This window comes from Mytilus edulis, chromosome 9 (genome assembly GCF_963676685.1).
Source record: "Mytilus edulis chromosome 9, xbMytEdul2.2, whole genome shotgun sequence".
Taxonomy (NCBI): domain Eukaryota; kingdom Metazoa; phylum Mollusca; class Bivalvia; order Mytilida; family Mytilidae; genus Mytilus; species Mytilus edulis.
The window spans coordinates 4,317,663-4,343,747 of record NC_092352.1 but is presented as its reverse complement, the minus strand read 5'-3'; the positions used below and the strand labels follow the sequence as shown (position 1 = coordinate 4,343,747).

At 31.8% G+C, this 26,085-nt stretch overlaps 1 protein-coding gene across 1 annotated transcript; it reads left to right on the top strand.

The window, feature by feature from the left end:
• The first annotated feature begins 7,031 nt into the window (after positions 1-7,031).
• LOC139489449 (arylsulfatase J-like) lies at positions 7,032-22,098 on the top strand. The gene is made up of 12 exons (XM_071275775.1): positions 7,032-7,077; positions 8,382-8,480; positions 9,665-9,771; positions 10,082-10,146; positions 14,511-14,615; positions 16,028-16,091; positions 16,943-17,040; positions 17,415-17,554; positions 18,015-18,073; positions 18,977-19,109; positions 20,576-20,703; positions 21,888-22,098. The coding sequence occupies exons 2-12, from the start codon at positions 8,470-8,472 to the stop codon at positions 22,061-22,063; spliced, it is 1,086 nt and encodes a 361-aa protein (XP_071131876.1). The 5' UTR covers positions 7,032-7,077; positions 8,382-8,469; the 3' UTR covers positions 22,064-22,098.
• Positions 22,099-26,085: the final 3,987 nt, after the last annotated feature.

Genomic DNA, 26,085 nt, shown 5'->3' with positions numbered 1-26,085 from the left:
ATAGTTTTTCTGTTTGTCTTTTTCATTTTTAGCCATGGCGTTGTCAGTTTGTTTTAGATTTATGAGTTTGACTGTCCCTTTGGTATCTTTCGTCCCTCTTTTAAAAGCAAAAATCAAAGGCTCAAACACATCAAACAAATGAATGACAACTGTCAGACTCGTGATTTTGCACAAGAATGTTCTTTAGTAGAAAATGGTGGATTGAACCTGGTTTTATAAGTAGTTTAACCTCTTACTTGTACAAAAGTCGCATACAATTCCATAATATTGAAACAAAAAGGTAATAACATTTAAAGTTTCAAATTTAATCAAAATCATGTAAGATAAATACCACATTTGTTAAAAACATTTTCGTGTATAAGCTCACTTGAGATGAATAAGTAAGGTGAAACTTTGGATATAAATTTCACGTGAGATTCATGTCTACTTCATGTTAGCAAAATTTGCCTGTGAAAAGTATCCTGACCCTAAAATGCAGCTACATTCTTGTTATACTCTCAAGGGCGCATTATACGATATATGCAATGAATATTATTTTGCAAATGATTTTGAAATGTTAAATAGTTAACGACAATTAATAAGGATGCTATATTGGACAGAAATCTCAGCAGTTTTAATTTGATTTTATTTTCATCGTAACCATGCTGATGTTAAGATTTGACAGAGGAGGTGCTTAGAATTGTTTGTTTAATAAGATAATTTGGTCTTGTGCATAATCATTATGGCATCATGTGGTGTCGAGCAATTTTGTACCGTTTGTCCATCCATTGTGAAAATGAATTCCTGTCAATTGCTTGTCTACTTTTCTTTCCAATTGCAAAAGATATTATATCATATGTGTTACAGGAGTTGATGCACTATCAGGTCTTGCTCATGTGTTACTTTTTTTTCCTTTATGATTTTATCAGTTCTTCATTTTTTTAATATGATTTAGATTTTCATATATTCGAGCATCAATGTAGACACATCAATTGTCGAAATGTCGATCTTGTGTAGTAAAATTCATATCGAAAATGGTATTGGGTTGTCTACAAGCGAAACTCTCGTGCAATAGAAAAAAATGTAGCATGTTATTTAACGTCGTTGAATAGCCGTTAAATTAAGGTAATTCAATTACGGCGTGGTCACGGATTAGATAATACATCAAACCAAAAGTGAATGGTCCAATCATTTTTTTGCAAAATTAGAAAACTGAAATACATGAGGTTTTTTTATTGAGTTAAGCCTTCCAATTGATATTTTACAGTGTGTTTTTCTATGTTGTAATTTAATACTATTGTTTTAGAAAAGGGAGAAGGTTTGGTTCCATTAAAACGTTTAATCCCGCTGCAAATGTTTGCACCTGATAAAAGTCAGGAATCTGATGTACAGTAGTTGTCGTCTGTTTATGTAGTTCATATGTGTTTCTCGTTTTTATATAAATTAGACCGTTGGCTATCCGTTTGAATGGTTTTACATTACTAATGTATAGCTTGCTGTTCGGTGTGAGCCAAGGCTCCGTATTGAAAGCCGTACATTGACCTATAATGGCTTACTTTTATAAATTGTTATTTTGATGGAGAGTTGTCTCATTGGTACTAATACCGCATTTCCTATATCTTTATGAGAAACCAATTAATTTTCAATAAAACGGAAAACCTATGCAATTTTTTTTTTGGAGACATGGATATTCTAAAATGATTTTAACAACATTACATACGGACGTCCTGTTTTATTTTACACCAATTTTTAGTAAATACAATAATTTTAACAAAATTCACATAAAATGTATTTTTTGGCCTATCATTCCAAGGTTAACATGTTATTTATCATTATGTATGCAAAATTTGATGAAAATCTGTTGCAAAGGTGTTGTTTTTTTTTTGTAGTATATTGACCTTACTACATGAACAAAGGTGAAAAATGCGACAGACGGCCTGAACATTCTTTCATAAATAATGTGCATTTGTAAAATAATTCGCAACAATAAAGAAGGATGCTGTATTTGAAAGAAATCTTAGCCGTTTTGCTTTGCTATCTGCTGAATTATGCTGAAGGTAAGATTTGTCAGATTGGGTGCTTTTCTTGGTAAGAAGTGTTTGTTTCTTAAAAAAAATAGTTTTGTCTGATGCGTTATCATTTAGAGCATGTTGTGGTGCTCGTCTCTGATAAATTTTGTGTCGTTTGTGAATTCATCAAATTTGTGAAAGTGAAATTCTCTCAAGTGGGTTTTCGTTTTAAATTGTATTTTAAAGATAAGAATATCGGAAAACAACCGACAATTCGAGTTAAGATTCACCATTCATGAATAACATGAGTCTGAGGTTGCATCAGGTCTTGTTTATATGATTCCCTTTGATTTGTATATTGAAAGACATTTTGAACGTTAATGTGTTTCTGTTGTTAAATTATAAACTAGTGTGTTAGCGTCCTGTACTCAGTCTGATGATTTTGGTAATACTATGCCTTTTTGTTAGCTCTTGACGATTTTAAAAACTATTGCTTTCAAAAAAGAATCATTTCCTCGTTGTTGACTCTTTTTTTTTTTAGGTTATAATGATCTTTTGTAATGTCATATTTCTCTTTATATAAAACAACAATTAATGACTATTTCCGTCTAAATTTGGCAAAAAGAGTATAGAAAGTGAACGATTACATTTTAAACTAATTAGGTATGCAAAATACGCTTTTATGGGCAAGAATCAATACAATTTAATCATTCAGAGGTGTACCAATGTAAGATTTTAAATTCATGATAATTGATAATTATTCAATATTATATTGATCTATAATGAAACGGAAGATAACATTTCTACTTTTAAAAATGCATGCATCACAAAATTGAAAGGCAAATGTTTTGTAAAAAGTAAAATTTCATTGAAAACAATCATTTACGGATCTCAGCACTACAGGTGTTATACGAAGGATCTCTTGACATACAGAACAAAAAAAAAACTACAATTTTCAGAAAAAAAAATCATCAATAATAAAACTGAGAATGAAAATGAGAAATATGTCAAAGAGACAACAACCCCACCAAAGACAAGAAAACAGCCGAATGCCACCAATGTGTTTCCAAAGTAGTGAGAAAAACACGCAAACGGAGTGTCGATTCGCTAGATAAATTTTATGCGATTCCTTCGTTTTTTATCTTTTTCATTCATTTGTCAATTCATAGGAATTGAACGTCGGTAAACAAGTGTTGCCTTAGTTTACTTTAATGGCGAATGTTATCTTTAGGCAACTACAAAGGAAAGGCCAACAGAAGACCACATATTGTACTAGTCGTTTCTGATGATCAAGGTTAGTGAAATAACGATATTTCCAACTTACTTATTCATATATGTGGATGAAAAGGTTTACTTTATATTAAGGTTACATTAATTTATCTCCTCTAGTAGGTAGTATTTACAAATAAAACAAAAAAAGAAGATTTGGTATCATTGCCAATGAGACACCTCTTCACAAGACACTAAATGACACAGACATTAACATCTTTAGATCACAGTACGGCCTTCAACAATGAGCAATGATCATGTGCTGTACAAATTGTGCTCAAATTATATGATAATATCTATGAGTTAAGGTATGTATTGCAGCTAAATTTATCATTACTTTTATTCATAAAGCAGATGCAATGTCCTTTACAAGTTCAACCTGTCTTTTTATCCTGTTCGGAATATGTTTCCATACCATATCTCATTCTATCCAATAGAATCTATCCAAAATCATAAGGCAACCAAAGATAATCCATTTTCGGTCAGTAATAATGCGTAAATATCGTATGAAAATCATAGCTTTGTAACGTGATGCGAAGCAAATACTGAATCGTTGGTTAGCGTATAAACAATATTTCAAGTTGCTCATCTAAAAACACCCTACACATGCTGGTAGGCACAGGGAAAATATTTAAAAAGTGTGCGAACCAATTGTCACTAACCTGAAATAAGACAAAACATAGTCTTTGCAACTAATAACTTAAAGGATAACCGCTGTTAGAGGGGTCTGACTTGTAGGTGGCATAAAGAGGGGTCTAATAACGTTTGTACCAGCTTGAAATAAGGTTGTCCAGTACCCAATCATGTTTGAGTTAGTTGTGCAGAAAACCCCGCTACATTTTGAGTGCATTCTAGACATAAACAATCTGCTTTTAAATATAGCTGTCTTTAGCATCATTGAAGATACTTAAGTGTCGAAATTTGTTTTGTATGCAGTAAAAACTAATACTATTGATGTTATTGCATTCCTTTTAGACAAAAATCTTTTACATTACGATTCATTCAACTAGATTTCTTTTGTTTTTGCCATGTTAGTTTCATTTCCATGGTCACAGTAAAGATGTAAACTACAAAACTGGCTTACCAAACTCGTAACTTAATATATTTTGTTTTTATGCTACATTTGTACATTGTATATTTGTTTTATATAATGCCAACAGTCACGGTTAACCTAATATTACTTTGCATTTTATTCATTTAGGTTGGAATGATGTCAGCTGGCACAATCCTGAAGTTTTAACTCCAAATATGGACAAACTAGCAAAACGAGGTGTTAGACTAGAAAACCATTATGTACATCCACAGTGCACACCGTAAGTATTTATCAATTCAAACAGACGTAGTCAAATATGATTGGGCTAAATTTAAAAAAAAAGATACAAACATATTGCTTTGTTAATATTTGGCATCCAAATTGAATTTTATATTTCTTTATCTGCCAGCTGAACACAAGGATTATATGATTCCTTCATATAAATAAATTCAATATTCGGACGAACAGGTCCGAAAATACCCCTGTTTGAGTCACATTATCTTAATCAGACGATAGAATTGCAGATCTCAGTTTTTGGAGTCACATTTTCTGTTTTCTGATGATACGACCTGCGATTTCCCCTAACATACTTTTTTAACCCTGATGCCAACATTTCCCATGTGAAATTATAAAATTGTTTTGTGTATACATTGAACGAAAAAATTTCTTCATATGTGACGTAAAAAAGTTCTGACGTCTGACACGCGAAGCAATGAATGTGTTTTTAATTTGATAGATGCTTGTGTGCTTTTTGTAAAATTGTTTGTTTTAAGATTGTAACACAGTGATGACTGCTGTACCCATATTTTGACTATTTTATTTATTATGTCACGCATCGTTGTAAATATAACGGAATTTGATGAGACTGTTGTAAAAGTGAGAGGTTTAGCGCTATAAAACCAGGTTCAATCCACCATTTTCTACATTTGAAAATGCCTGTACCAAATCAGGAATATGACAGTTGTTGTCCATTCGTTTGATGTGTTTTGTCATTCGATTTGCCATGTGATTAGGGACTTTCCGATTGCATTTTCCTCGTAGTTCAATATATTTGTGATTTCACTTTTTTCTATGAGGATAAATCTTTTCCACTTTCCAACGATATGATCAATTATCTCTTCTGTGTGGAGTCAACCTATATATTTTCTGACGATTAGAAATTTTGTCAAATTATTGAGTAGCAAACTATTCACATTACTCGGTCAACATACTCGAGTACTCGCGAGTACTTGGATGAATATTAAACGTCTATTGAAAAGTTCAGATTTTAGGTTGGATGCAGTGTTTTGGTTATTACCTTTCATAAACAAAACAAACGTACTGCAAACATAGCTTGCTCCTCTTCTTTTTGTGTCAATAAAACAATGAATTACCGACCGCTGTGTCTACAAATAACCTATCATAAAAGTAAGTATTGTTTGGGTACGTGTTCATGAACCAAATTCCAATAAAATATTTGCATATAAAGTAGACAGTATACGTATCATTTGTTCCTGAGGAGTTGGTATTTTTTATGATACGACTTGTCCATTTATTTTTCAACAGTGTTGGACTTCAAATTACTTGTGCTTTTTCGTGTTGCTCAGTCTAACTTTTTCTTTGTTTTGTTTTTTTTTTTTGCACCATCGTTTGTCTAATTTTCTTTTATTTTATCCATGATGTTGTCAGTTTATTTTTTACTTTTTAGTTGAAATGTCGCTCTCGTACTTTTGCCTATCTTTCAATTGTAAATTAAACAATTATAGTTAAATTTCAAATATAGAGTAATTAAATTAATCTAAATGTACATCTAAAACCAATCACGTTTACATAGAAGTCTTGATTAACAAACAAAAGTAAGTTTTACTGCATGTGATTTGTTAAATTATTAATCCATGAAAGTGTTGATCCGTGTACAAACACTGTTAATTATGTCTCTAATCAGTTGCGACCGCATTTTGATTTGGTTTTGTTTAGAAATATGATCTGGTCAACAATTTCAGACCAAAGACTGTTTGACGTTACAAGTAGTGCACACGAAAACATTCCCTTGAGAGTAAAAGACGTTGATGGTACTACTATACCAGATAGTAGCCTCAGGATAAACCTAATTATGTTCTTAATTGATTTTATTTAGTATGACAAAGGGGATTTCAACAGATCCAAAGTGGGTGGAAATGTGAAGAGAAAATAGCTCAAGATGTATAACAGGCAAACGAGTATCCGAGTACTAAAACTGTACTTGAGTTCTCGGCCTTTCAATCGAGTACCCGAGTACTCGTTGCCATCCCTAGTTGTAATATAAGTTTTATAGTTCGCTACTGACTCCTTACGGATCCATAGAGGGGTAGTACAATCCATAGCGATTTTGTCACCCACTATGGGTCCGTTAGATGTCAGTAGTGAAATAATGACGAATGTATCGCTCGCTGGACTTTTCCTGAGACGTTTTGTAGAAGAAAAAAAACAATGAAATACAACAACATGAATATAAGACGTCAATATTAAATTCAATAACCCCTAACGGATCCATATGGGATCACCACATGAAAAGTAATATAACAAAAATACCGAACTCCAAAGAAAACTCAAAACGAAAATTCTCTTATAAAATTGCAAAATCAAACGCTCAAACACATCAAAAGAATGAATAACAACTGCTATATTCCTGACGTCATTTAACCATTCAAATTTAAATATAAGCCATTAACAAATCATTTATACCGTGACTAATTGTTCATTAATTTATTCAACAGATCCCGTGGTGCAATTCTAACAGGAAAGTACTCTCACAGACTTGGATTACAGGTATTTTAACAACTTAGCTTCGAATATTGTTAATAAAAACACGAAATTTCTTTTTAAAGGATGTTCCCTCATCTTGTTTTTGAATTTTTGTGAGATATTTAGAATACATTGGTCTGTTATCATAAATTAAATAGTGTACGAGTCTGTGTGTTGTGGTATGCGTTAAAATATATTTCGTAAGCTAGTCACAACTTATTTCGGAAAGTCTGCTTCAACTAAGTTTGGTGATATACCCCTGGTGTGCTCATTTTTCTAAACAAACAGTAGATACACCGGTAGCCCAATATACAGTATTCCTTTTAGTTACCAAATGACCAGAGCATCTTGAAAATCGAATGACTTCGCACACAATTCGTTGGCACCAATTGTATTACAGGTGTAATACCACCATTGATTTTTCCCTATTAGTCTTTGTTAAATTGGCATTTTTTTTAAAATTGTACAGTATTTACCTTTATTTCAACCAAAGAAATACTTTGCATGTACAAAGTTTAATCCTTTCCAGTGCTACAGTGAAAATTTCACACTACATTTCATTGCATATAAGACAGTAACCATCTCCGAAAGTAAACAACCCAAATTTTACACTGTTATTTACTGGTTACCTGCTTTGGTAACTATGTAACCTTAACGTTCCAATTTATTTTATCAGACCATCAAATTAAAAACAAAATGATGCTTTTAGAGACCCAACATACATGTTTATGACTCAGAAAAATTTAAGTGCATTGAAATGCAGGGTTAATTTTCTACAACTGTCAAATTCAAGGGAATATTTTTTTAGGCCTACTTTCGTATACAACGAGATGTGACGTACCATGATTTGGTGGTATTACACCTACATGCTAGTTCTGTAAACCGGGAAATTTTCGCGCCGTCTTTATTTCGCGATTTACTTACAAAATCTAAAGTCGCACCGTTTTGAATTCGCGATTTCCCAGTGGCCTATCTAAATATTGTCATTTGATTTGGAAAGTAAACAACTTTACATGTATCTTAAATCAAGTGATAAAATCAATCAGAAATGTTTTGATATTAAAGTAGATTAAAGTTTGTCAATGCGATTATAAAACCACGAAACTTCGAGGCTTTGTCACTCAATGATCATACCAATATGTTGTAATTAAGGTGTACATCCTTCGATCACATCATTTTGTTGCTTTGTTACTCTCTAGTAGACATTTACACCCTATGCTGTTGTTATAAAGACTCAAAGACTTAAACACTCTATGATCGTATCATAGTGTTGTTCGGTTTCTGTTTCAGAAATATATACAAACTTAGTTCATTTTTTTTTACTTTAGTTTGCTGCAATTTTGCCAAACGAAATTCCTGCCAGCATCTGCTACGTTGCTACCAGAAAAGTTGAAGGAACTTGGATATGTAACACATATGACAGGGAAGTATGTCATAATTTTGAGATAAAGTAAACAAAAAAAATCCGTCAATCCTTCGATAGTCTACGCGTAACTATGTAATAATCTGTTTCTCTAATGATTAACAGATAAATTTTACCCTTTTTTAAAACTAATATCCCCTTCGAGTGCCTTCTATTTTCCACAAAGTTGTCAGTTTCATTAACACCTGTTGAATATTTTGATTCATTTGGTGAGTTAAGAAAGGTTATGACTCTTAAACTCAGCCAATCTTCTCCTAAGATCACCCTCAACCACACGTTGCTTATTTTGTTTTGTTTATATACAATCGGTTCGGAAAGGGATATATTTCCATAGAACTAGCGAATTTATTTTGCATATTCATTTTCAGTTCATAAATTTTAATAAACAGGCAGGTTAACTGAGCTTTGGCTGTTTTGTGTAAACTTTCGGGTTGTGATTTCGCCAAACATTTTGCTGTCGTTTGACTTACCAGATATTTGGTCTCAAGTTCACCAAATTAATCTTATTATAAAAAATTAAATCGTTTGCATTTTGCATACATTTGAATATTGTTTTAACGATTAGCTATTGTAGGTTTATTATAAATGAGATAGAGTGATTATTTGAACCTCGTTTAGGTTGTTATAAAACAATAATTGATGTCTTTCAGAGAATTTGGTATAAATGAGATATGTTTGATAGCCTCTATATCAATCGGAAACTTTAAAACTTGACATATTATAAACATACTATTTTTCAGTATACGACCCCCTCTAAAATCTATTATTAACATGTGTTGTGTGTCCCCTACTATGCCGCATACCCTCTATTAAGGCTTCCTGTATCCCTTTCCAATGGTCTGTATTTAGGCTTGACAACGATTGTCTATATCGTCAGTTCTGTAACAATATAAAAAAAAAGATGTGGTATGGTTGCCAATGTTACAACTCTTTAAAAGAGACTAAATGACTCAGAAATAAACAACTATAGATCACCGTACGGCTTTCGACAATGAGCAAAGCCAATACTGCACACTTTACCACAGAACTAATTTCATTCATTGCTTTATGCGGTTTATAGGTACACTATTTGATCATTTTATTGTAAGTATCGTATGTTAATTAAAGAAACATAATAAAGCTTGCAGGTGAAAACTATATGCCAGTTATTATTTAAAACGATCATATAACATAAGTATCAATTTATAGGTGGCATCTTGGAGATTGTAATAAGAACCTTCTTCCAACATCTAGAGGGTTTGATTCGTTTACTGGTCTTTTAAGAGGAGCTGAAGATTACTTCACAAGACGAACATGTAAGTGAACCTGCAATTAAATTTTTACAATGATAATAACCTCGCCTTCGGGTTATAAGTAATTAAGGCGTACATATACTATACTACCTTGAGCAGCCTTTATATCACATTAATACATGGTTTATTGTATCGATTTTGTCGCTACATAATGACACATGAAAGACACAGAAAACTAAAGACCGCGCAACACACACCCACCAAACATTAAGGGTGATCTCAATTGTGAGTAGATCCTCCTCCACATGTTACACTCATGATGTTGCTTTTGTAAGTACACACCCGGTAATCAAATTAAATAATTCCATTTCAGTTGGTGTTTATGATTTCTGGGAAAATGGGACAGTTTATACCCCACAAGAGGGTTCATATAATACAGTACGTATATTAGAATACTGACAAGATATTTAGTTAATTTTCTATACAAGTATTTTTCATCAATTGTACTGTACAAATATATTTTCTCAATTGTACTGTACAAATATTTTTTATCAATTGTACTTTACAGTTATATTTCATCAATTGTATACGTACAGTACAAGTATACTTTTTATTAATTGTACTGTACAGCTATATTTTATCAATTGTACTGTTCAAGTATATTTTATAAATTGTACTGTACAGTCATATTTCCTCAAATGTATACGTACAGTAAAAGTATACTTTTTATTAAATGTACTGTACAGCTATGTCTCATGATTTGTACTGTACAAGTATATTTTTTATCTATTGTACTGAACAGTTATGTCTCATGAATTGTACTGTACAGGTATATTTCAACAATTGTGATGCACAGTGATATTTCATCAATTCAATTCTTCATTATGGACAGAAATAATACTCTTTGAAACAAAAGTTCCACGTTTGTTATATATACATTTGTTATGATAAAGATGTTTGGTTAAGTTTAGTGCAGATTTTGTTAACTTACCTGTATTATTAGAACCGGTTTTTTTTCAAATGTGATAACTTTCGTAGGGTTAAATATTTCGCAGTGGTGTCTTGCCATGGCTTTGTTTGGACTTATTTGTTTGCTTTTTGGCCTTGGATGTTTATCCCTAATATTTTATTAACTGTGCATTTACATTCAGATATCGCAGATCAAATTTATTCGTTCATAGTGTATTAATTTACGTTTTTTGATTGAGTTAAGCCTGCCAATTGATATTTTATCGTATGTTTTTCTATGTTGTGATGTTTTGCTATTGTTTCAGAAAAGGGGAGAAGGTTTGGTACCATTAAAACGTTTAATCCCGCTGCAAATGTTTGCACCTGTCCTAAGTCAGGAATCTGATGTACAGTAGTTGTCGTCTGTTTATGTAATTTATACGTGTTTCTCGTTTCTCGTTTTTGTATATAGATTAGACTGTTTGTTTTCCCGTTTGAATGGTTTTACACTAGTAATTTTGGGACCCTTTATAGCTTGTTGTTCGGTGTGAATCAAGGCTCCGTGTTGAAGGCCGTACATTGACCTATAATGGTTTACTTTTTTTTTTGGATGGGGAGTTGTCTCATTGGCACTCACACCACATCTTCCTATATCTAAATATTTGGAAGCAAAACACAGGAAAAAACCTTACAAATGATATTCATACATTTATCCACCCTCTTTTTCTTGCTTTTTAACAAATTCGGCTTTGTTTGTGTCATGTATGTGCATATGTATGGGAACATGATTTTGATTTCCATTAGTTAAAATGGTGAAATATGTTTTCTTTGTGATTGAACCATGGCAACCACCTGCATTAATTTGATAGCGAAAGGTAGTTAAAATGTCCCAAATGTACCTAAAAGTTGGTCTAAAGTAAGATTTCAATCTATAAAAGTAATATCATTTCTTAATCCGTTGACATAAAATTGAGAATGGAAATGGAGAATGTGTCAAAGAGACAACAACCCGACCATAGAAAAAACAACAAAAAAAGGTCACCAACAGGTCTTCAATATAGCGAGAAATCCCGCACTCGAAGGCGTCCTTCAGATGGCCCCTAAACAAACATATACTAGTTCAGTGATAATGAACGCCATACTAAACTCCAAATTGTGCACAAGAAACTAAAATAAAAATAATACAAGAATGAAGGCCAGAGACTCCTGTTTATGATATCTCAACTCTCCCCCTATACCTCTAGTCAATGTAGAAAAGTAAACGCATAGCAATACACACATTACAATCCAGTTCAAGATAAGTCTGAGTCTGATGTCAAAAGATGTAACCAAAGAAAATAATCAAAATGACAATAATACATAAATAACAACAGACTACTAGCAGTTAACTGACATGCCAGCTCCAGACTTCAATTAAACTGATTGAAAGATTATGATTTCATCATATGAATATCAGGCACACTCCTTCCCGTTAGGGGTTTAGTATCATACCATCATAACATATTTGAGAAGAACATAACCCGTGTCATGCCAACAACTAGTTTTTTTAAATAAATGTGTTTAGTTCCTATGCAAAGACCCTATAAGTGAATCAATATTAACATGTATCTATTTAGAGAACAAATGCATTTGAATTTAAAAACTTCAAGCGTAACTCATTTGTTTCAAATAATGCAATAGCTTTGCTGTCGATGTGACAATGTGGACTGCCAAACAGATATTCCTATAAAAATAATACACAAACAATCTCAATACTCATATGAACCCGCTTTGAAGGTTATGTTATATATAAAAATTAGTTTTAAGGCGCAATAACTTTCATATTTGAATAATAAACCGGAGTAAAATGCGAAATTAAACACCTTACTGGTCTTGCCATTTTTTTTACCACTTTTTATAGCCCTTTTAAGGCGTTGTCTGTTTGTCCGTTCGTCCATCCGTCGTCAACATGTCGGACAATAACTTATAAACGCTCTTACCATGAAAACTGTTATGGGTCTTTTTTCTTTAAAGAGAGTCATTTTTCAATTTTCGGACAATAACTCAAAAACTCTTTCACCAATTTGCAAGAAACCTTTGTGAATTGTTTTAGGTCTATTGACATGAGCGTCCTTTCAATTTTTATAAATTTTAGATTTTACGTTTTCGTTTTATGGGATTTTATTCAATAAAAAGGGGGATTTTCCAGTTTTCGGACAATATCTTAAAAGACACTTCACAAATTTGCAAGAAACTGTAGTGAATTGTTTTTATCTGTTGACATGAGCTCCATTTCGAGTTTAAAAAAAAAGATTTTAAGTTTCTGAATTTTGTGATTTAATTCATAAAAAGGCAATAATTTTTCAGTTTGCAGACAATGCTTTGAGCATGAAACTTCGGTGACAGGTTAATATCTATGAGATAAATAGCCCTTCAATTTCTGGTTTGAAAATGGCCATTGTTACATTATAGTTCGTTTCTGTGTGTGTTACATTTCGGTGTTGTGTCTCTGTTGTGTCGTAGTTCTCTTATATTTGATACGTTTCCCTCAGTTTTAGTTTGTAACCCGGATTTGTTTTTTCTCTATCGATGTATGAATTTTGAACAGCGGCATACTACTGTTGCCTTTATTTAGAAGTTATTTCAATTTATTCTTTATTAAAGCGACAGGCGTTTCATGCGCTCATGGCGTATCTGTGTATTCTAAGCATTGTGATCGTAGTTATTTACATTAAATTGTGAAATAATTTTTTTTTAAATAATGAAAAGTAGGTTTTGATCATTAAACAGACTGAAACATTAAATATATACTGCGAATACTCACGTTTCGTTGACAAAATTGTAAAATGGATTAATTTATTCGGTTTTTGTTAACAAATTATATCATTGAGATATAATAGCATTACCTTACCTCATTGTCCGATAACGTTTAAAACTTAAAACGAGTCTACAGGGTTTAGTCGAAAATATCTTATTGACAGCTCAGCTATCCAACACTCAGCCAAAAATATAATATTGATAGCATATAATAGTTGGCCAAGGTCGATCAAACTTTCATAATTTTGTTTAATTTCCGTTCAATTAGACAAAAAATCAACAAAAAGCCAACTCGAAGGTTGACCAAAAAAAGACGAACATTGAGCAAGGAAGTCACAATTTACTACTTAAGATAACTCAGAACAAACAAATCCCCCTCTATTCTATCCGTGACGTAGCATTTGTATGACAAACACATAGCTTCTCTGCCAAATGAAGGGAGAATAATCATGTTCTAGTATTCAGATTATAACCATATTTAACTGGGGTTAATAAAATTTAAATTTCACAATTCAAACTAATAGAATGTTTAGATTGTTTACATCCAATTTGTTTTTAAAAAACAAATCACAGTTCAAGCTGTGGCATAAAAATGGAACTTTTTAGTTTTCAAAATCTGTAATACTGCTAACTTTTCTAGTATCGTATGATTTACTATCATATAATAAAATTGAGAATTAAAACGGGGAATGTGTCAAAGAGACAACAACCCGACCATAGAACAGACAACATCAGAAGGTTACCAACAGGTCTTCAATGCAGCGAAAAATTCCCGCACCCGGAGGCCTCCTTCAGCTGGACTCTAAACAAATATACATACTAGGTCAGTGATAATGAACGCCATACTAAACTCCAAAAAGTACACAAGAAACTAAGATTAAAAATAATACAAAACTACTATTATGTCAGATTTTAGCAATATCAATATAATACATAAATATTTTGATATTATCGTCAATGATAAGTCTTATGTAGACGAAACGTTCGTCTCGCATACTTAATAATAATCCTGGTACTTTTGATAACTATACAACACGCATTGCATAATTTTATTTTAGGATTTGTTCACACAACGAGCTGTAGAGATAATAGGAAAAAACAATCCAAAAACGTCGCCATTGTTTTTATACATGCCGTATACAACTCCACACTTTCCTCTCCAGGTATGTACAGTTTAAAAATGTTTTAACAAAAATTAAGATTGTCTTCTGCCATTCATTAAAAACAAATATTGAAGAATTGGATTATAATAAATACATTTATTCATAAAGTCGTGTAAAATGTTATCTATAACGTTTTAACTTTTCTAAATTGTCCGTTTATGAATTCAAAATTATAAAGAAAGTAAGATTTCAACCTCTCAGGACTGACCTTAGACGTAACTTACTATCATCTTCATGTCGTTTTTGGTCCTACAGTTCATCAATTGTTTGGTACTTTTTTTTTCCATAGCTTTCAAATATTTAAAAAAGATGAAGGTGAAATAGGCTGCTAATTTATTTTTATTGAAGAACTCGTATGGTATGAACGATTTATTCTTTAAACTTTTAAACTTTATATAGCTTATTCCAGAAAGACGTGTTGAAATTTCAGATTTATGTATATTATCAATATCAAGTCGACAACAATCAACACCACATCATTTATAAATGATTTATGGCTTACTATACGCTTTGGATTTGCCAAGTCGGGAATTAAAATTGCGTATATCTATGTCATTCGTTCTCTGATAATTAGTCATCACATTTTTTTTAATGCAGTGTTTGTCTTTTGATGATGTGTTAATTTTTTGTTGTTTGTTCATTATTTTGTAAAAAATCAAGCCGTTAGTTTTCTTGTTTAAATTGTTTTAAGGTGGTACCTAACACTACAGGGAGATAACTCTGTAAAGTCAGCTAAACGTTTTAATTACGTTGTGTTGTAAAAGGAATATTAAGCTTCTCAATGATCAAAATTGGTGTTTGTCAAATTGCTATATAAGCAGTGTAATTTTTCTGACAAAACGGTTGGTTCAAATTTTTTTATATTTTAATTTTTTTGTTAAAGGGTCAAAGTAAATACTTTGAAAAAATTTTATAAATTATTAAACGAGCCAAATTAATTTTAATGAAAGTGTTGGGTACAACCTTAAATTTGTCATTTCGAGGTCTTTTATAGCTGACTATGCGCTATAAGTTTTACTCATAGTTAAGGCCTTACGGTGACATATAGTTGTTAATTTTCTGTGTAATTTGGTCTCATATTGAGAGTTGTCTCACCGGATATCATGTTTGTATATATGAGGGTATAAAAAGAGATCAGAATACAAAGAAATAATGATAAACAGGTTATGAAAAACGAAAATGACGACTAATTGGAAAATATGTTATCTAAAAATGAAGAATAAGGGACCAAACCGCACAAATTACATCAATGCACAAATATTTTATAAAAAGCTTTCTCCTGAAACATTGAGATCTCAACAAACATTATCAATCAGTTTGTATTATTTATAATAATAAGTGAAATATACATAACCTTATTCTTGTTAACTCATAGTAGATACGAGAATGAATAAGAATTTGACTTTATTTAGGTACCAAAAAGGTTCATAGACATGTATCCGAACGTAAAAAATCCTGCACGACGAGCATATCTAGGTATGTATTCACGTAAGGGATGTGAACAAATTGTCCATTTCGAATTGTTCTAGTCTCAGGTTATTTTTGTCACAGTAGTAAAGAAAAAGTCATACAATTAATGATTTTTTTTAGCAAATTTTACATCTTAATTTGTCGGTAAGAAATGAATTGAATTAAAAAAAAGTAGGAAAACAAATGAATTTTTTACAAAAGATTTCCTTGAAAAAAGTTCTTGTTCCTAGATACAATTGATTTTTCTTTTTCTAAATAAATTCGAAAATATTGTTGGTCTCGAATTGGTATAACTAAAATTTTCATATTTTTTGTTGTGTATATACTGATTTTCAGTCATGGATGGAAACACCATATCCTTTCTTTTTCTATCGTAATATATGTTATTGGCAAAAACTGTCAGTACCTATGCAAAGACCCAGAGCTTTAGTATGAGAAATAAACAAATTGCTACACATTGCTATTGTATTTAACAGCTAAAAGTTTATCAAAGGTACCAGGCTTATAATTTGTAACACCACACCCGTGTTTCGTCTACATAAGACTCATCAGTGACGCTAAGATAAAAAAGTTAGAAAACCAAACAAGTATAAAGTTGAAAAGCATTGAAGACCCAAAATTCCAAAAAGGTTGTGACAAATACGGATTAGGTAATCTATGCCTGGTATAAACAAAATCCTTAGTATTTTGAATCATTTACACTTTTGCAAACGGTACATTTATACAAAATGACCATATAATTGATATTCTTATTCGAAGTGCTGACTACTGGGCTGGTGATACATTCGTGGGAAAGTGTACTAATATATCTACTACTAAATGTATTATATATATATAAATAATGTTACCAATTAAAGGTATGGTGTCTTCCCTGGACGAAGGTGTAGGTACTATTGCAGATGCTTTAGAGAAAAGTGGCCACATGGATAACACATTCTTTATTTTCCTAAGTGATGTATGTTTTTATTTTCATACCAAAAAATTAATTTTTAGAAATTCCAAAAAATTGGGTGTTAGCTTATACATTCCTAGTGATGGAAAATAAAATTAAAGTTGAAAGAGATGAAACTAATTCTTAATGAAATACATACTACAGTTTCTTAATTTATCTTTTTGAAATCTAATGCTTTTCTACCTCGAGAATCGATTTCTTAACTGGTGGAACTTTAAGAAATGCGTTTCAACTTAATCCTTTTAAAAAAAAAAATTTATTCGAGCGTGACTAATGAATCTTTTGAAGACGAAACGCGTGTCTGTCGTAAAATTTTAATCCCGATATCTATTGTGAGTTTATTGATATCATTACAATAACATTCCTTCCTTTAACAGAATGGAGGTGACCCTAATTTTGGTGGAAGTAACTTACCACTAAGAGGAAATAAAGGAAGTTTGTGGGATGGAGGGTCAAAGTCATTAGGATTTATATATAGTCCTAGGTTTTTAAAGCATAGAGGTTGTCTTCACAAAGGGTGAGAACATATGGAAAGCACTTTTTAAAACATCTTATCTCACAAAATTATTTTACACCTCTATGATATTGTTTAATCATTTGTGATGAAAATAAATAATATTTTAGTCAATTACTTTAAAAGCTAAAAAAGAAAGCTAAAATGTAAGATGATTAAAATTGCATTTCCACTAAACAGATAACAGGTGTGTAATTATAGATCAGTGTACCACCTTCAATAATAATGAAAAGTCATAATAATAATCTGGAATGTACGAGAAACAATTCAAAAGTAAATCAAAACCCTGATTTTAGTCCATAACAGTAAACGTAAAACAATTATGTCAGTCACAAGGATTTATTCACGATTAAATGTACGATTTTAAATGGATGACGCCAATGAAATCTGCGGGTTAAAACCTAAATTAGTGTTATATTTATATAAAATGACAGACGGTCATTAAGTCAATTTATTTTCATAGAATGATGCATGCTGTAGATTGGTTTCCAACTATTTTAGACATCGCAGGTTTTAATAAAGGTATGTTGTTGATGGGTTTATTTGTGTCATTTTATTTCTATGTCATTGATGTTTACCACCCTCCATCTCCTTTAATGCATAAAAGTCTCAATCTAATAACATTGAAATGAAACTTGTCGTATTAACAACAACAAAAACAATTATTAAGTCATAAATCTAACACTTTTAAACTTTCTACAAAGACAAATGAAAGATACAAAATTCGTCATTATCATATCGTAAATTACATCGAAACTTGAATACTCATACATTTTCAGGAAAAGAGGGACGAAGGATATCAGACTCATAAATCGAAAATAAACTGACAACGCCATGGCTAAAAATGAAAAAGACAAACAGACAAACAGACAAAAAATTGTACACATGACATTACATAAAAAAAAATAAGCAACACTAACCCCACCAAAAACTAGGGATGATCTCAGGTATGCCTTCCCCTGGCAGAGACGAATTCCCAATTATATATATTTCTAGCCAATTTAATCAAAGCCCTATTATGAGACAACTAATCAGAACCGACATTTCTTAAGTTGTCATTTCAACATGTCGAGAATAACGAATATTATTATAGCTTCACATTGTGGTATATAGCAATAACTACAACACTTTTTCATTAGCTAAATTAATTTTGAAAACATCAGCAACATACTAAGTTTAATAACAACAAACAATAAACTACGATAGTATGAATATTATGTATAATTAAGATTGATTGATTGTTGGTTGCTTTACGCCGCATTAGCACAAAAAGGCTATGTCGCGGCGAGTGTATAATTAAGAAGAACATAACCATTTAAAAAAGAAAAAAATGCAATGAATTTCAGAAAAAAATGTTAAAAGGAGATACAATGCTGTCTAGATTTTGTCTTTTTCATATTCTGTTATTCTTTTGGACGTTTTCAGACAAAAAGAGAAATAAGTTTTGTCACATTGATGGTGTCAGTCAATGGAAATATTTACAGAGGTGTCGAGGATCCGGTAGAAATGAATTTGTGTACCAGATAGATGATTATGTGGCCAAATCTGCAGCAATTAGGTATGCAATCATAAGATATATATTTGCCATAAAGAAATGTCTTTATAAGATTTTTCTGCTGTAGACTTCGTTATTATTTTACAAGTTTGGTTTTATTTATCATTTAATTTATTTACGTACTGGAGAATGCAAAAAAAGCTTGCTTCAACGTATGGTATAAGACAAATATTCATTGTCTAAAGCATTTTTAAAATCTCACGAGTAAATACTCACAAATGACATCTTTTCCTCTAAAAACAAAGTAATAGATAAATAGTACATTCAATAATATCTGAATAAAAAAGTACGTATATTATCAGAGACAAGAAAAATTAAATTGTTTGGGTGTGAGGAAGACGGAATAAACAAACATCATCAGTCGCGGATAAGTTATAAAAGGAGGACAAATAAAGGCAACAATAGTATACCGCTTGAAATAAACATAGTTAGCAGCGAATTAAAAGCAAACCAAATATTATTGGTATATACAAACACACTTTCATGGATCTATAATCTGTCGATACCTGTATCTTGTCATTGCACAATGTCATGTTTTTTCTGACTGTTTATGACGTCTTAACACTACATCTATTGGATGCTAGATGTGTACTGATTATTTATTTGGTCCTAGATGCTTGATTGGTTTTTTTATATCTAATTATTTTGAACTAGCTGTCAGTAAATGCTTGTACTTCAGATCAGTACTTAGTGTATTTTTGTTGTTGAAGTGTCCAAGTACCAGGCCATGTGTTTCTATTTGCATTCATCTGATTTTTATAGTTTGTTCTTCTGTTGTTCTGTTACAAAATCTCATAGTTAGGGGAGGGTTTGGATCCCGCTAACAAGTTTAACCCCGCCACGTTCTGTATGTATGCGCCTGTCACAAAGCAGGAGCCTGGAATACAGAGGTTATCGTTTGTTGCTGTGTTACATATTTCCTTCTTCATTTTTTGTCCATTAATTAGGCCGAACGTTTTCTCGTTTGAATTGTTTTACATTTATCATTTCGTGGCCTTTTTATAGTTGACTATGTGGTATGGTCTTTTCATTTTTGAAGGCCGTACAGTGACTTATGAATGTTAATGTCTTTTCTCATTGGTAATAATACAACTTTATAATTTTTATAAAGATAGATTATTCCAAACAAAACTAGGATTTAAACTAAAACCGCGGGAAAAACTTTAACATAAATCAACGAAACAACATAAAGACTAAACTGCAACAAAACTTAACGCCAACAAACTATTTGATAACAACTGTTAATTTTTTTATTTGGAACAGGACATTTTCAGACTGATACCATTTAACTACGACTTTATTTATAGCAGGTGCCCTAATGAGTTTGTGTTCCTTACTGCACAAGTTGTACAACAAAACTCAAAAGTGTCAGCTTAAATAAAAAACTAAAAGGGTCGTAAAATTAAAATTGCACTTTACAGGAGAAAATATGATTTTAGTAATGGCCTCATCGGATGTTTTTTTTAAAGAGTTGGAGACTACAAGATGATTGTCGGAGATCCACGTGTTGCTGCTTTCTCATTCTTTCCTAATGGTACAATTTTAATAAAACCAATTGATCCAAACAGCACTGACATACGCTTATTTAATTTAAAGAGTAAGTATTTCATAAAGAAAATTCTAGTTTACATGGTACTGCTTATGAATGACAAAAATAACTTCAGAAACAACTCAAATTATAAATACGTAACGTAACATCTACAAAGTAGTCTTCCAGAAACAGAAGATTCTTCAAATAAGCTATTATTGCAATAATAAAATTTGCATGACTTTAATTACTTACTAACCTAGGCCTTGCTATGCCTTATAACACATCGGACGAGGATAAATTTCTAGGTTTTTCTTGTACTTGTTTCCGTAACTGCATTTTATTATGTTGCTTATTCTTTAGTTTTCTATGTTGTGTTATGTGTACAATTGTTTGTCTGTTTGTCTTATTAATTTTTACCCATGGCGTTGTCAGTTTATTTTCGATTTATGAGTTTGACTGTCCCTCTGGTAGCTTTCGTCCCTCTTTTATTATGGGACGGGATAATTGGTTTGGGATCAACCCCAAATCTGGTGAGCCATTGCATTGTTATAAATTTTCCAGTTTTAAAGATCAGGTCCAACCAATGCATTTGAGTCATGACATGTCCGGTTCTGTTCGTTTTGTCTCTCTTAAATAGGTTGCCTTGTTGGGTTAATGACTCCTATCTAGCCAAACTATTTACCAATAGCTTGAGCAAGGTCGATAAGTGCTCGGGCATGTCCACACATTGGTGGCCTACACAATAAATCACTAGGCCCCTTGTTTAGAGATCCCCTAGTTATTTAGCAGTTCAGCATGACCTCAAAATTTATAAAATAATCATAAAGTGTATAAAGCAATACATTTGTGTGTGTCATATTTTGCATTGGTTTTAACGAGTGAAACGAAAAGAGAGCATTTCATAACATATCACGCATGTTTATCTCTGTAAAACCTAAAAGTGAAATGCTTAACCTTTACAGTGCTCAATATTGTTAAACATCTGTAGAATAAGTTACATATTCTCGAACGTTATCACTTAAAATAACCTAAGTGAAGATGGAATTCTGCTTTGGTGAAAACAGAATAATAAGTACCATGAAAAATGAAAAACAGAGGACCTTTAATCTTGACTAATTCACTGAAAGGTATTTTAAGGGGGAAATGCAATACACCATTGTTTAAATGCCTTTGTTTATTCAGAGATTACTTTAACACAGTGTTACTTTATTTTGACCTATTATATACTAGAATTTTCTTTATGATTTCAGATGATCCTACCGAGAGTAACAATCTTGCTTCTAGATTCCCAAATAAAGTGAAAAAGATGATGATTAGATTGGATGAATTGCGAAAAGACAGTTTGCCAACTGAACTTCCTGTGTTGGAAGCGAATGAAATTGGAAGTCCTAATAATATCGTCAGTACCGAATGGTGCTCCGTTTGATTTGAATAAAATCCATTGAGTATTCATTCCTATAATTAATGGCTTTTAGCATGCTACACTGGGTAAAATATAACAGATTCCAATAAAATCTTAACAAAAGACATTACATTAATAACCAAATGAAACAAAATAAATGTGTGAGAAAGAAAGAAAGACGAGTATGACAAAATAGACAGTGTTGGAAACTTTCTAACCTCTAGATGTCTTGTTAATCGCTTATGATTGTTGTAATGCTGTAATAATGCTGTCTGTCCCATACCTGCTTTGATTATGTTCAAATCAAACGACTATCTCAAAATTCGATAGGTATGTCATTAATCGAAACATCAACAGTTGGCAAAAACCATGCTCTCTGCATATTAAAAAATCCTGCTGCTCTTAGTAGAGAACAAGTATGATTTTGACATACAAACGGAACGCTGTAGCTTTACCGTTTTTTTAATGTGTTTGTAGAGTGTCTAATTTTATTTTAGAAAACTATTATTTTGCCCATCACTTTATATCCGTACTTTGCTAGGAATAAACCGACTGTTAAAACAGTCAATCAAGGCTGTCAAATCTTCAGAACCAGGATCACCAATAAGCATTATCTGAAATTGAGTAATTAAGAAATTAAATAAAACTACGCTCCAATATTAGCCGAGGTTAACAAAAGTCACCATTTCTTATAAAATCAATTTCATAATTCAAAATGTATAAAAATCAGAACTAAGATTTGTATTGTATAATGCTTAAATATCTATTATGAAATGTCAAATAAAAAATTCTGGCCAACCACTGCTTTGGGAGACATCTAATTTTAAATGTTGTTGTGCAGAATAACCATTGCAAATGTTTATAAAATGCTGTATTCTGTTGTTATTCAGGTATGAAATAACCTATAGTAGCTTCACTTAATCAAGAAATTAATTTTGAATGTCAATATCTTCTTATTCAAAAGCTTTTCCGAAGTCTAATAAAATTGCTAGGTTAAAATAACAATCATGTATTTCTTGCAACCATTTGTCAATGATATTGATAAGTGTTGTGGCCTTAAATAGATTGTGAAGGATGTGAAAGTTTTTGTTTAAATAAGTAATTGTACGCGTTTTAAGAAACATTTAATTTTGATTCAGTTGGACGAACAGATAAAGGTCTATAATTTGTTGCTAAAAGCTTGGTACCCTCCTTGTAGACTGGGGTTACGTAAGTTTTCTTTACATTCAGTTCATCATTCAATCATTTGCTACAAAGTTTGATATTAACACCTATATGTAAGATTTTTGTTTTTGTTTAATGTACTGTTTTTCTCTGACCGTTTATGACGTCTTGACACTAAATCCATTTGATGTTGGATGTGTACATATTGATAATTTAGTCTTAGATGCATGATTTTTTTATTAGTTGTTAATGGCTTTGAATTAGCTGTCAGATAACTGCGAGTACTCTCAGATTTGTTCCTTGTGTCTTTTTGTTGTCGTGATGAACAAGTACCCGGCCACGTTCAATTGTATTTTTGTCCATCTGATGAGTTAAGCCTTTTTCAACTGATTTTTATAGTTCGTTTTTATATTGTACTGTTATACCACTGTCCCAGGTTAGGGGGAGACTTGGGATCCCTCTAACATGTTTAACCCCGCCGCATTATATATGTATGTGCCTGTCTCAAGTCGGGAGCCTGAAACTCAGTGGTTGTCGTTTGTTTATGTGTTACATATTTTTTTTTTTTTCATAAATAAGGCCGTTAGTTTTCTCGTTTGAATTGTTATACATTGTCATTTCGGGACTTTTAATTTCTGTGTCATGTTGGTCTCTTGTGGACGGTTGTCTCATTGGCAATCATACCACATCTTCTTTTTTTTATTTACGGATAATTACCGTCTTGGTTTTATCTGTTAATTTGAGCGTCTTTGATGAATAATAAAGGCAACAGTAGTATACCGCTGTTCAAAACTCATAAATCCATGGACAAAAAAACAAAATCGGGGTAACAAATGAGTCTTATGTAGACGAAGCGCGCATCTGGCGTATTAAATTATAATCCTGGTACTTTTGATAACTTTTCACACCACTGGGTCCAACAGTGTATCACCAGCCCAATAGTCAACACTTATGTGTTGACATGAATATAAATTATATGGTTATTTTTTTTTAATTTCCTGTTACAAATCTTTGATTTAAAAAAAAACCAGGATTTTCTTATCCCATATCCAAAGAATAGATTACCTTTGACGTATTTGGAACAACTTTTTGGAACTTTGGGTCATTAATGCCTTTCAACTTTGTATTTGTTTTGATTTATAACTTTTTTGTCTGAGCGCCACTAATGAGTCCTATGTAGACTAAATCCGCGTCTGGCGTATTAAATTGTAACCCTGGTACATTTGATAACTATTTATTAAATATTAAAGGCCTAACTGGTACTTTCAGATGACGAACAGCAATGAACGCACCTTTCCTTTGCTTGATGTTTGACTTTGTGCTGTACATTGACTGATATTGTGTCATGGATGGATATCCAATATACTTTGTTCTTGTATTGTATTATGAGGCCATTTCACAGACGAAAACAACGTCGTTAAATAACAGTTACAGTAGTAGATATAGAAATAACAGCAAATGCAAGCTCAAAAAAATCGTAACACCTACATGTAGATGATATTTACTCCATATCTAATCTGCTGGAATGTTGCTACATTGAACGGAAAGTCATAATTAGGAAATTGGAATCATCCTGCTTGTCGTATTATTTTATAATCAACCAATCCTCATTGTCCTTTTCTATTTTATTTTTTTTCAAAATTCAAATATAATTTATTCCAATATCCTATCAGAAATACTTTAGTACCTATGGAAAGCATATTTAGATAACAAAATGTGGTATGAGTGCCAATTAGACAACTCTTCATCCAAGTCAAAATTTATAAAATTATGAATATTTCGAAATAAGTAGGATTTTCTTATCCTAGGAATAGATTACCGTAGACGTATTTGGAACAACTTTTTGGAATTTTGGTTCCTCAATGATCTTCAAGTTTGTACTTGTTTGGCTTTATAACTATTTTATCTGAGCGTCACTGATGAGTCTTATATAGACGAAACGCGCGTCTAGCGTATTAAATTATTATCCTGGTACCTTTCATGACTAATTATGCATGGATAACTTATTGAACTTACAGGTTTTTTTTTTTTTATATACCGACATTTCACTCAAGACTGCTCCATATTGATCGTATTTTTTAAATGCACATCCAGCAATCGTATCGTCGTGTCATATGTTTTCGTATCAACCACATCTCGTCGGTTTCGACTGCATACGCGTACATTGTGCCGTGTTTTTCGGTTTCTATATTTAGAACAACAACACCACTACAACTTGACAAATTCAAAACAAACTCAACGTCGCTTTTTAAAGACGTTAGAACAGATTTAGTAAAAGTGACATATTTAACCATTTTTATTTAATGTCATAAATATGCATTACTAGAATAGTTGTGGAAAACATTTCTGAAGGGTTAAAATAAAGTCCAGATATTTGTTTTGCCTGTCAGACACCTGATCTTCAAGACATGTGGCTGTCGTGTGTTTTTTGGCCGTTTTAATTACAAACCAGCGAGTTAAAAGTAACAGCGTTCTTTTATAAAATGGTTGTTCAAAATCTAATTATTCAATATTTTATTGACAATTCGTTTTATACATCCTTGATGCATGAAGATGAGTACTGTCTTAACTTATTATATTTAATCCTAAATTTTGAAAACTGCATTTTATTTTTTTGAAAAAAAATAATGTATTTGTACATACCAGGTGTCAATCTGAAATTAATCAAAATCCAACAATTTCAGCACATGAAACACCAAGCTAAAACTATTTAGTAGTACTGAAAAGTATTAAATAACTTTTTTTATTATTCAAGCGATCACCAGAACCAAGACCTTAGAAAATATTCATTTCCGGAATTTATAGTCATTTCCTGTCCGTGTACTGATCCAATTTTTATTTCATACGAAAACATATGTCGCCGTTTTTTTTACATACAAATA

Excerpts from the sequence above, each read along its gene's own strand:
- LOC139489449 (XM_071275775.1), top strand. Across the intron at positions 10,147-14,510 it reads AAGAGGGTTCATATAATACA|GATTTGTTCACACAACGAGC; the intron begins GTACGTATATTA and ends ATTTTATTTTAG. Across the intron at positions 16,092-16,942 it reads TGCACGACGAGCATATCTAG|GTATGGTGTCTTCCCTGGAC; the intron begins GTATGTATTCAC and ends TACCAATTAAAG.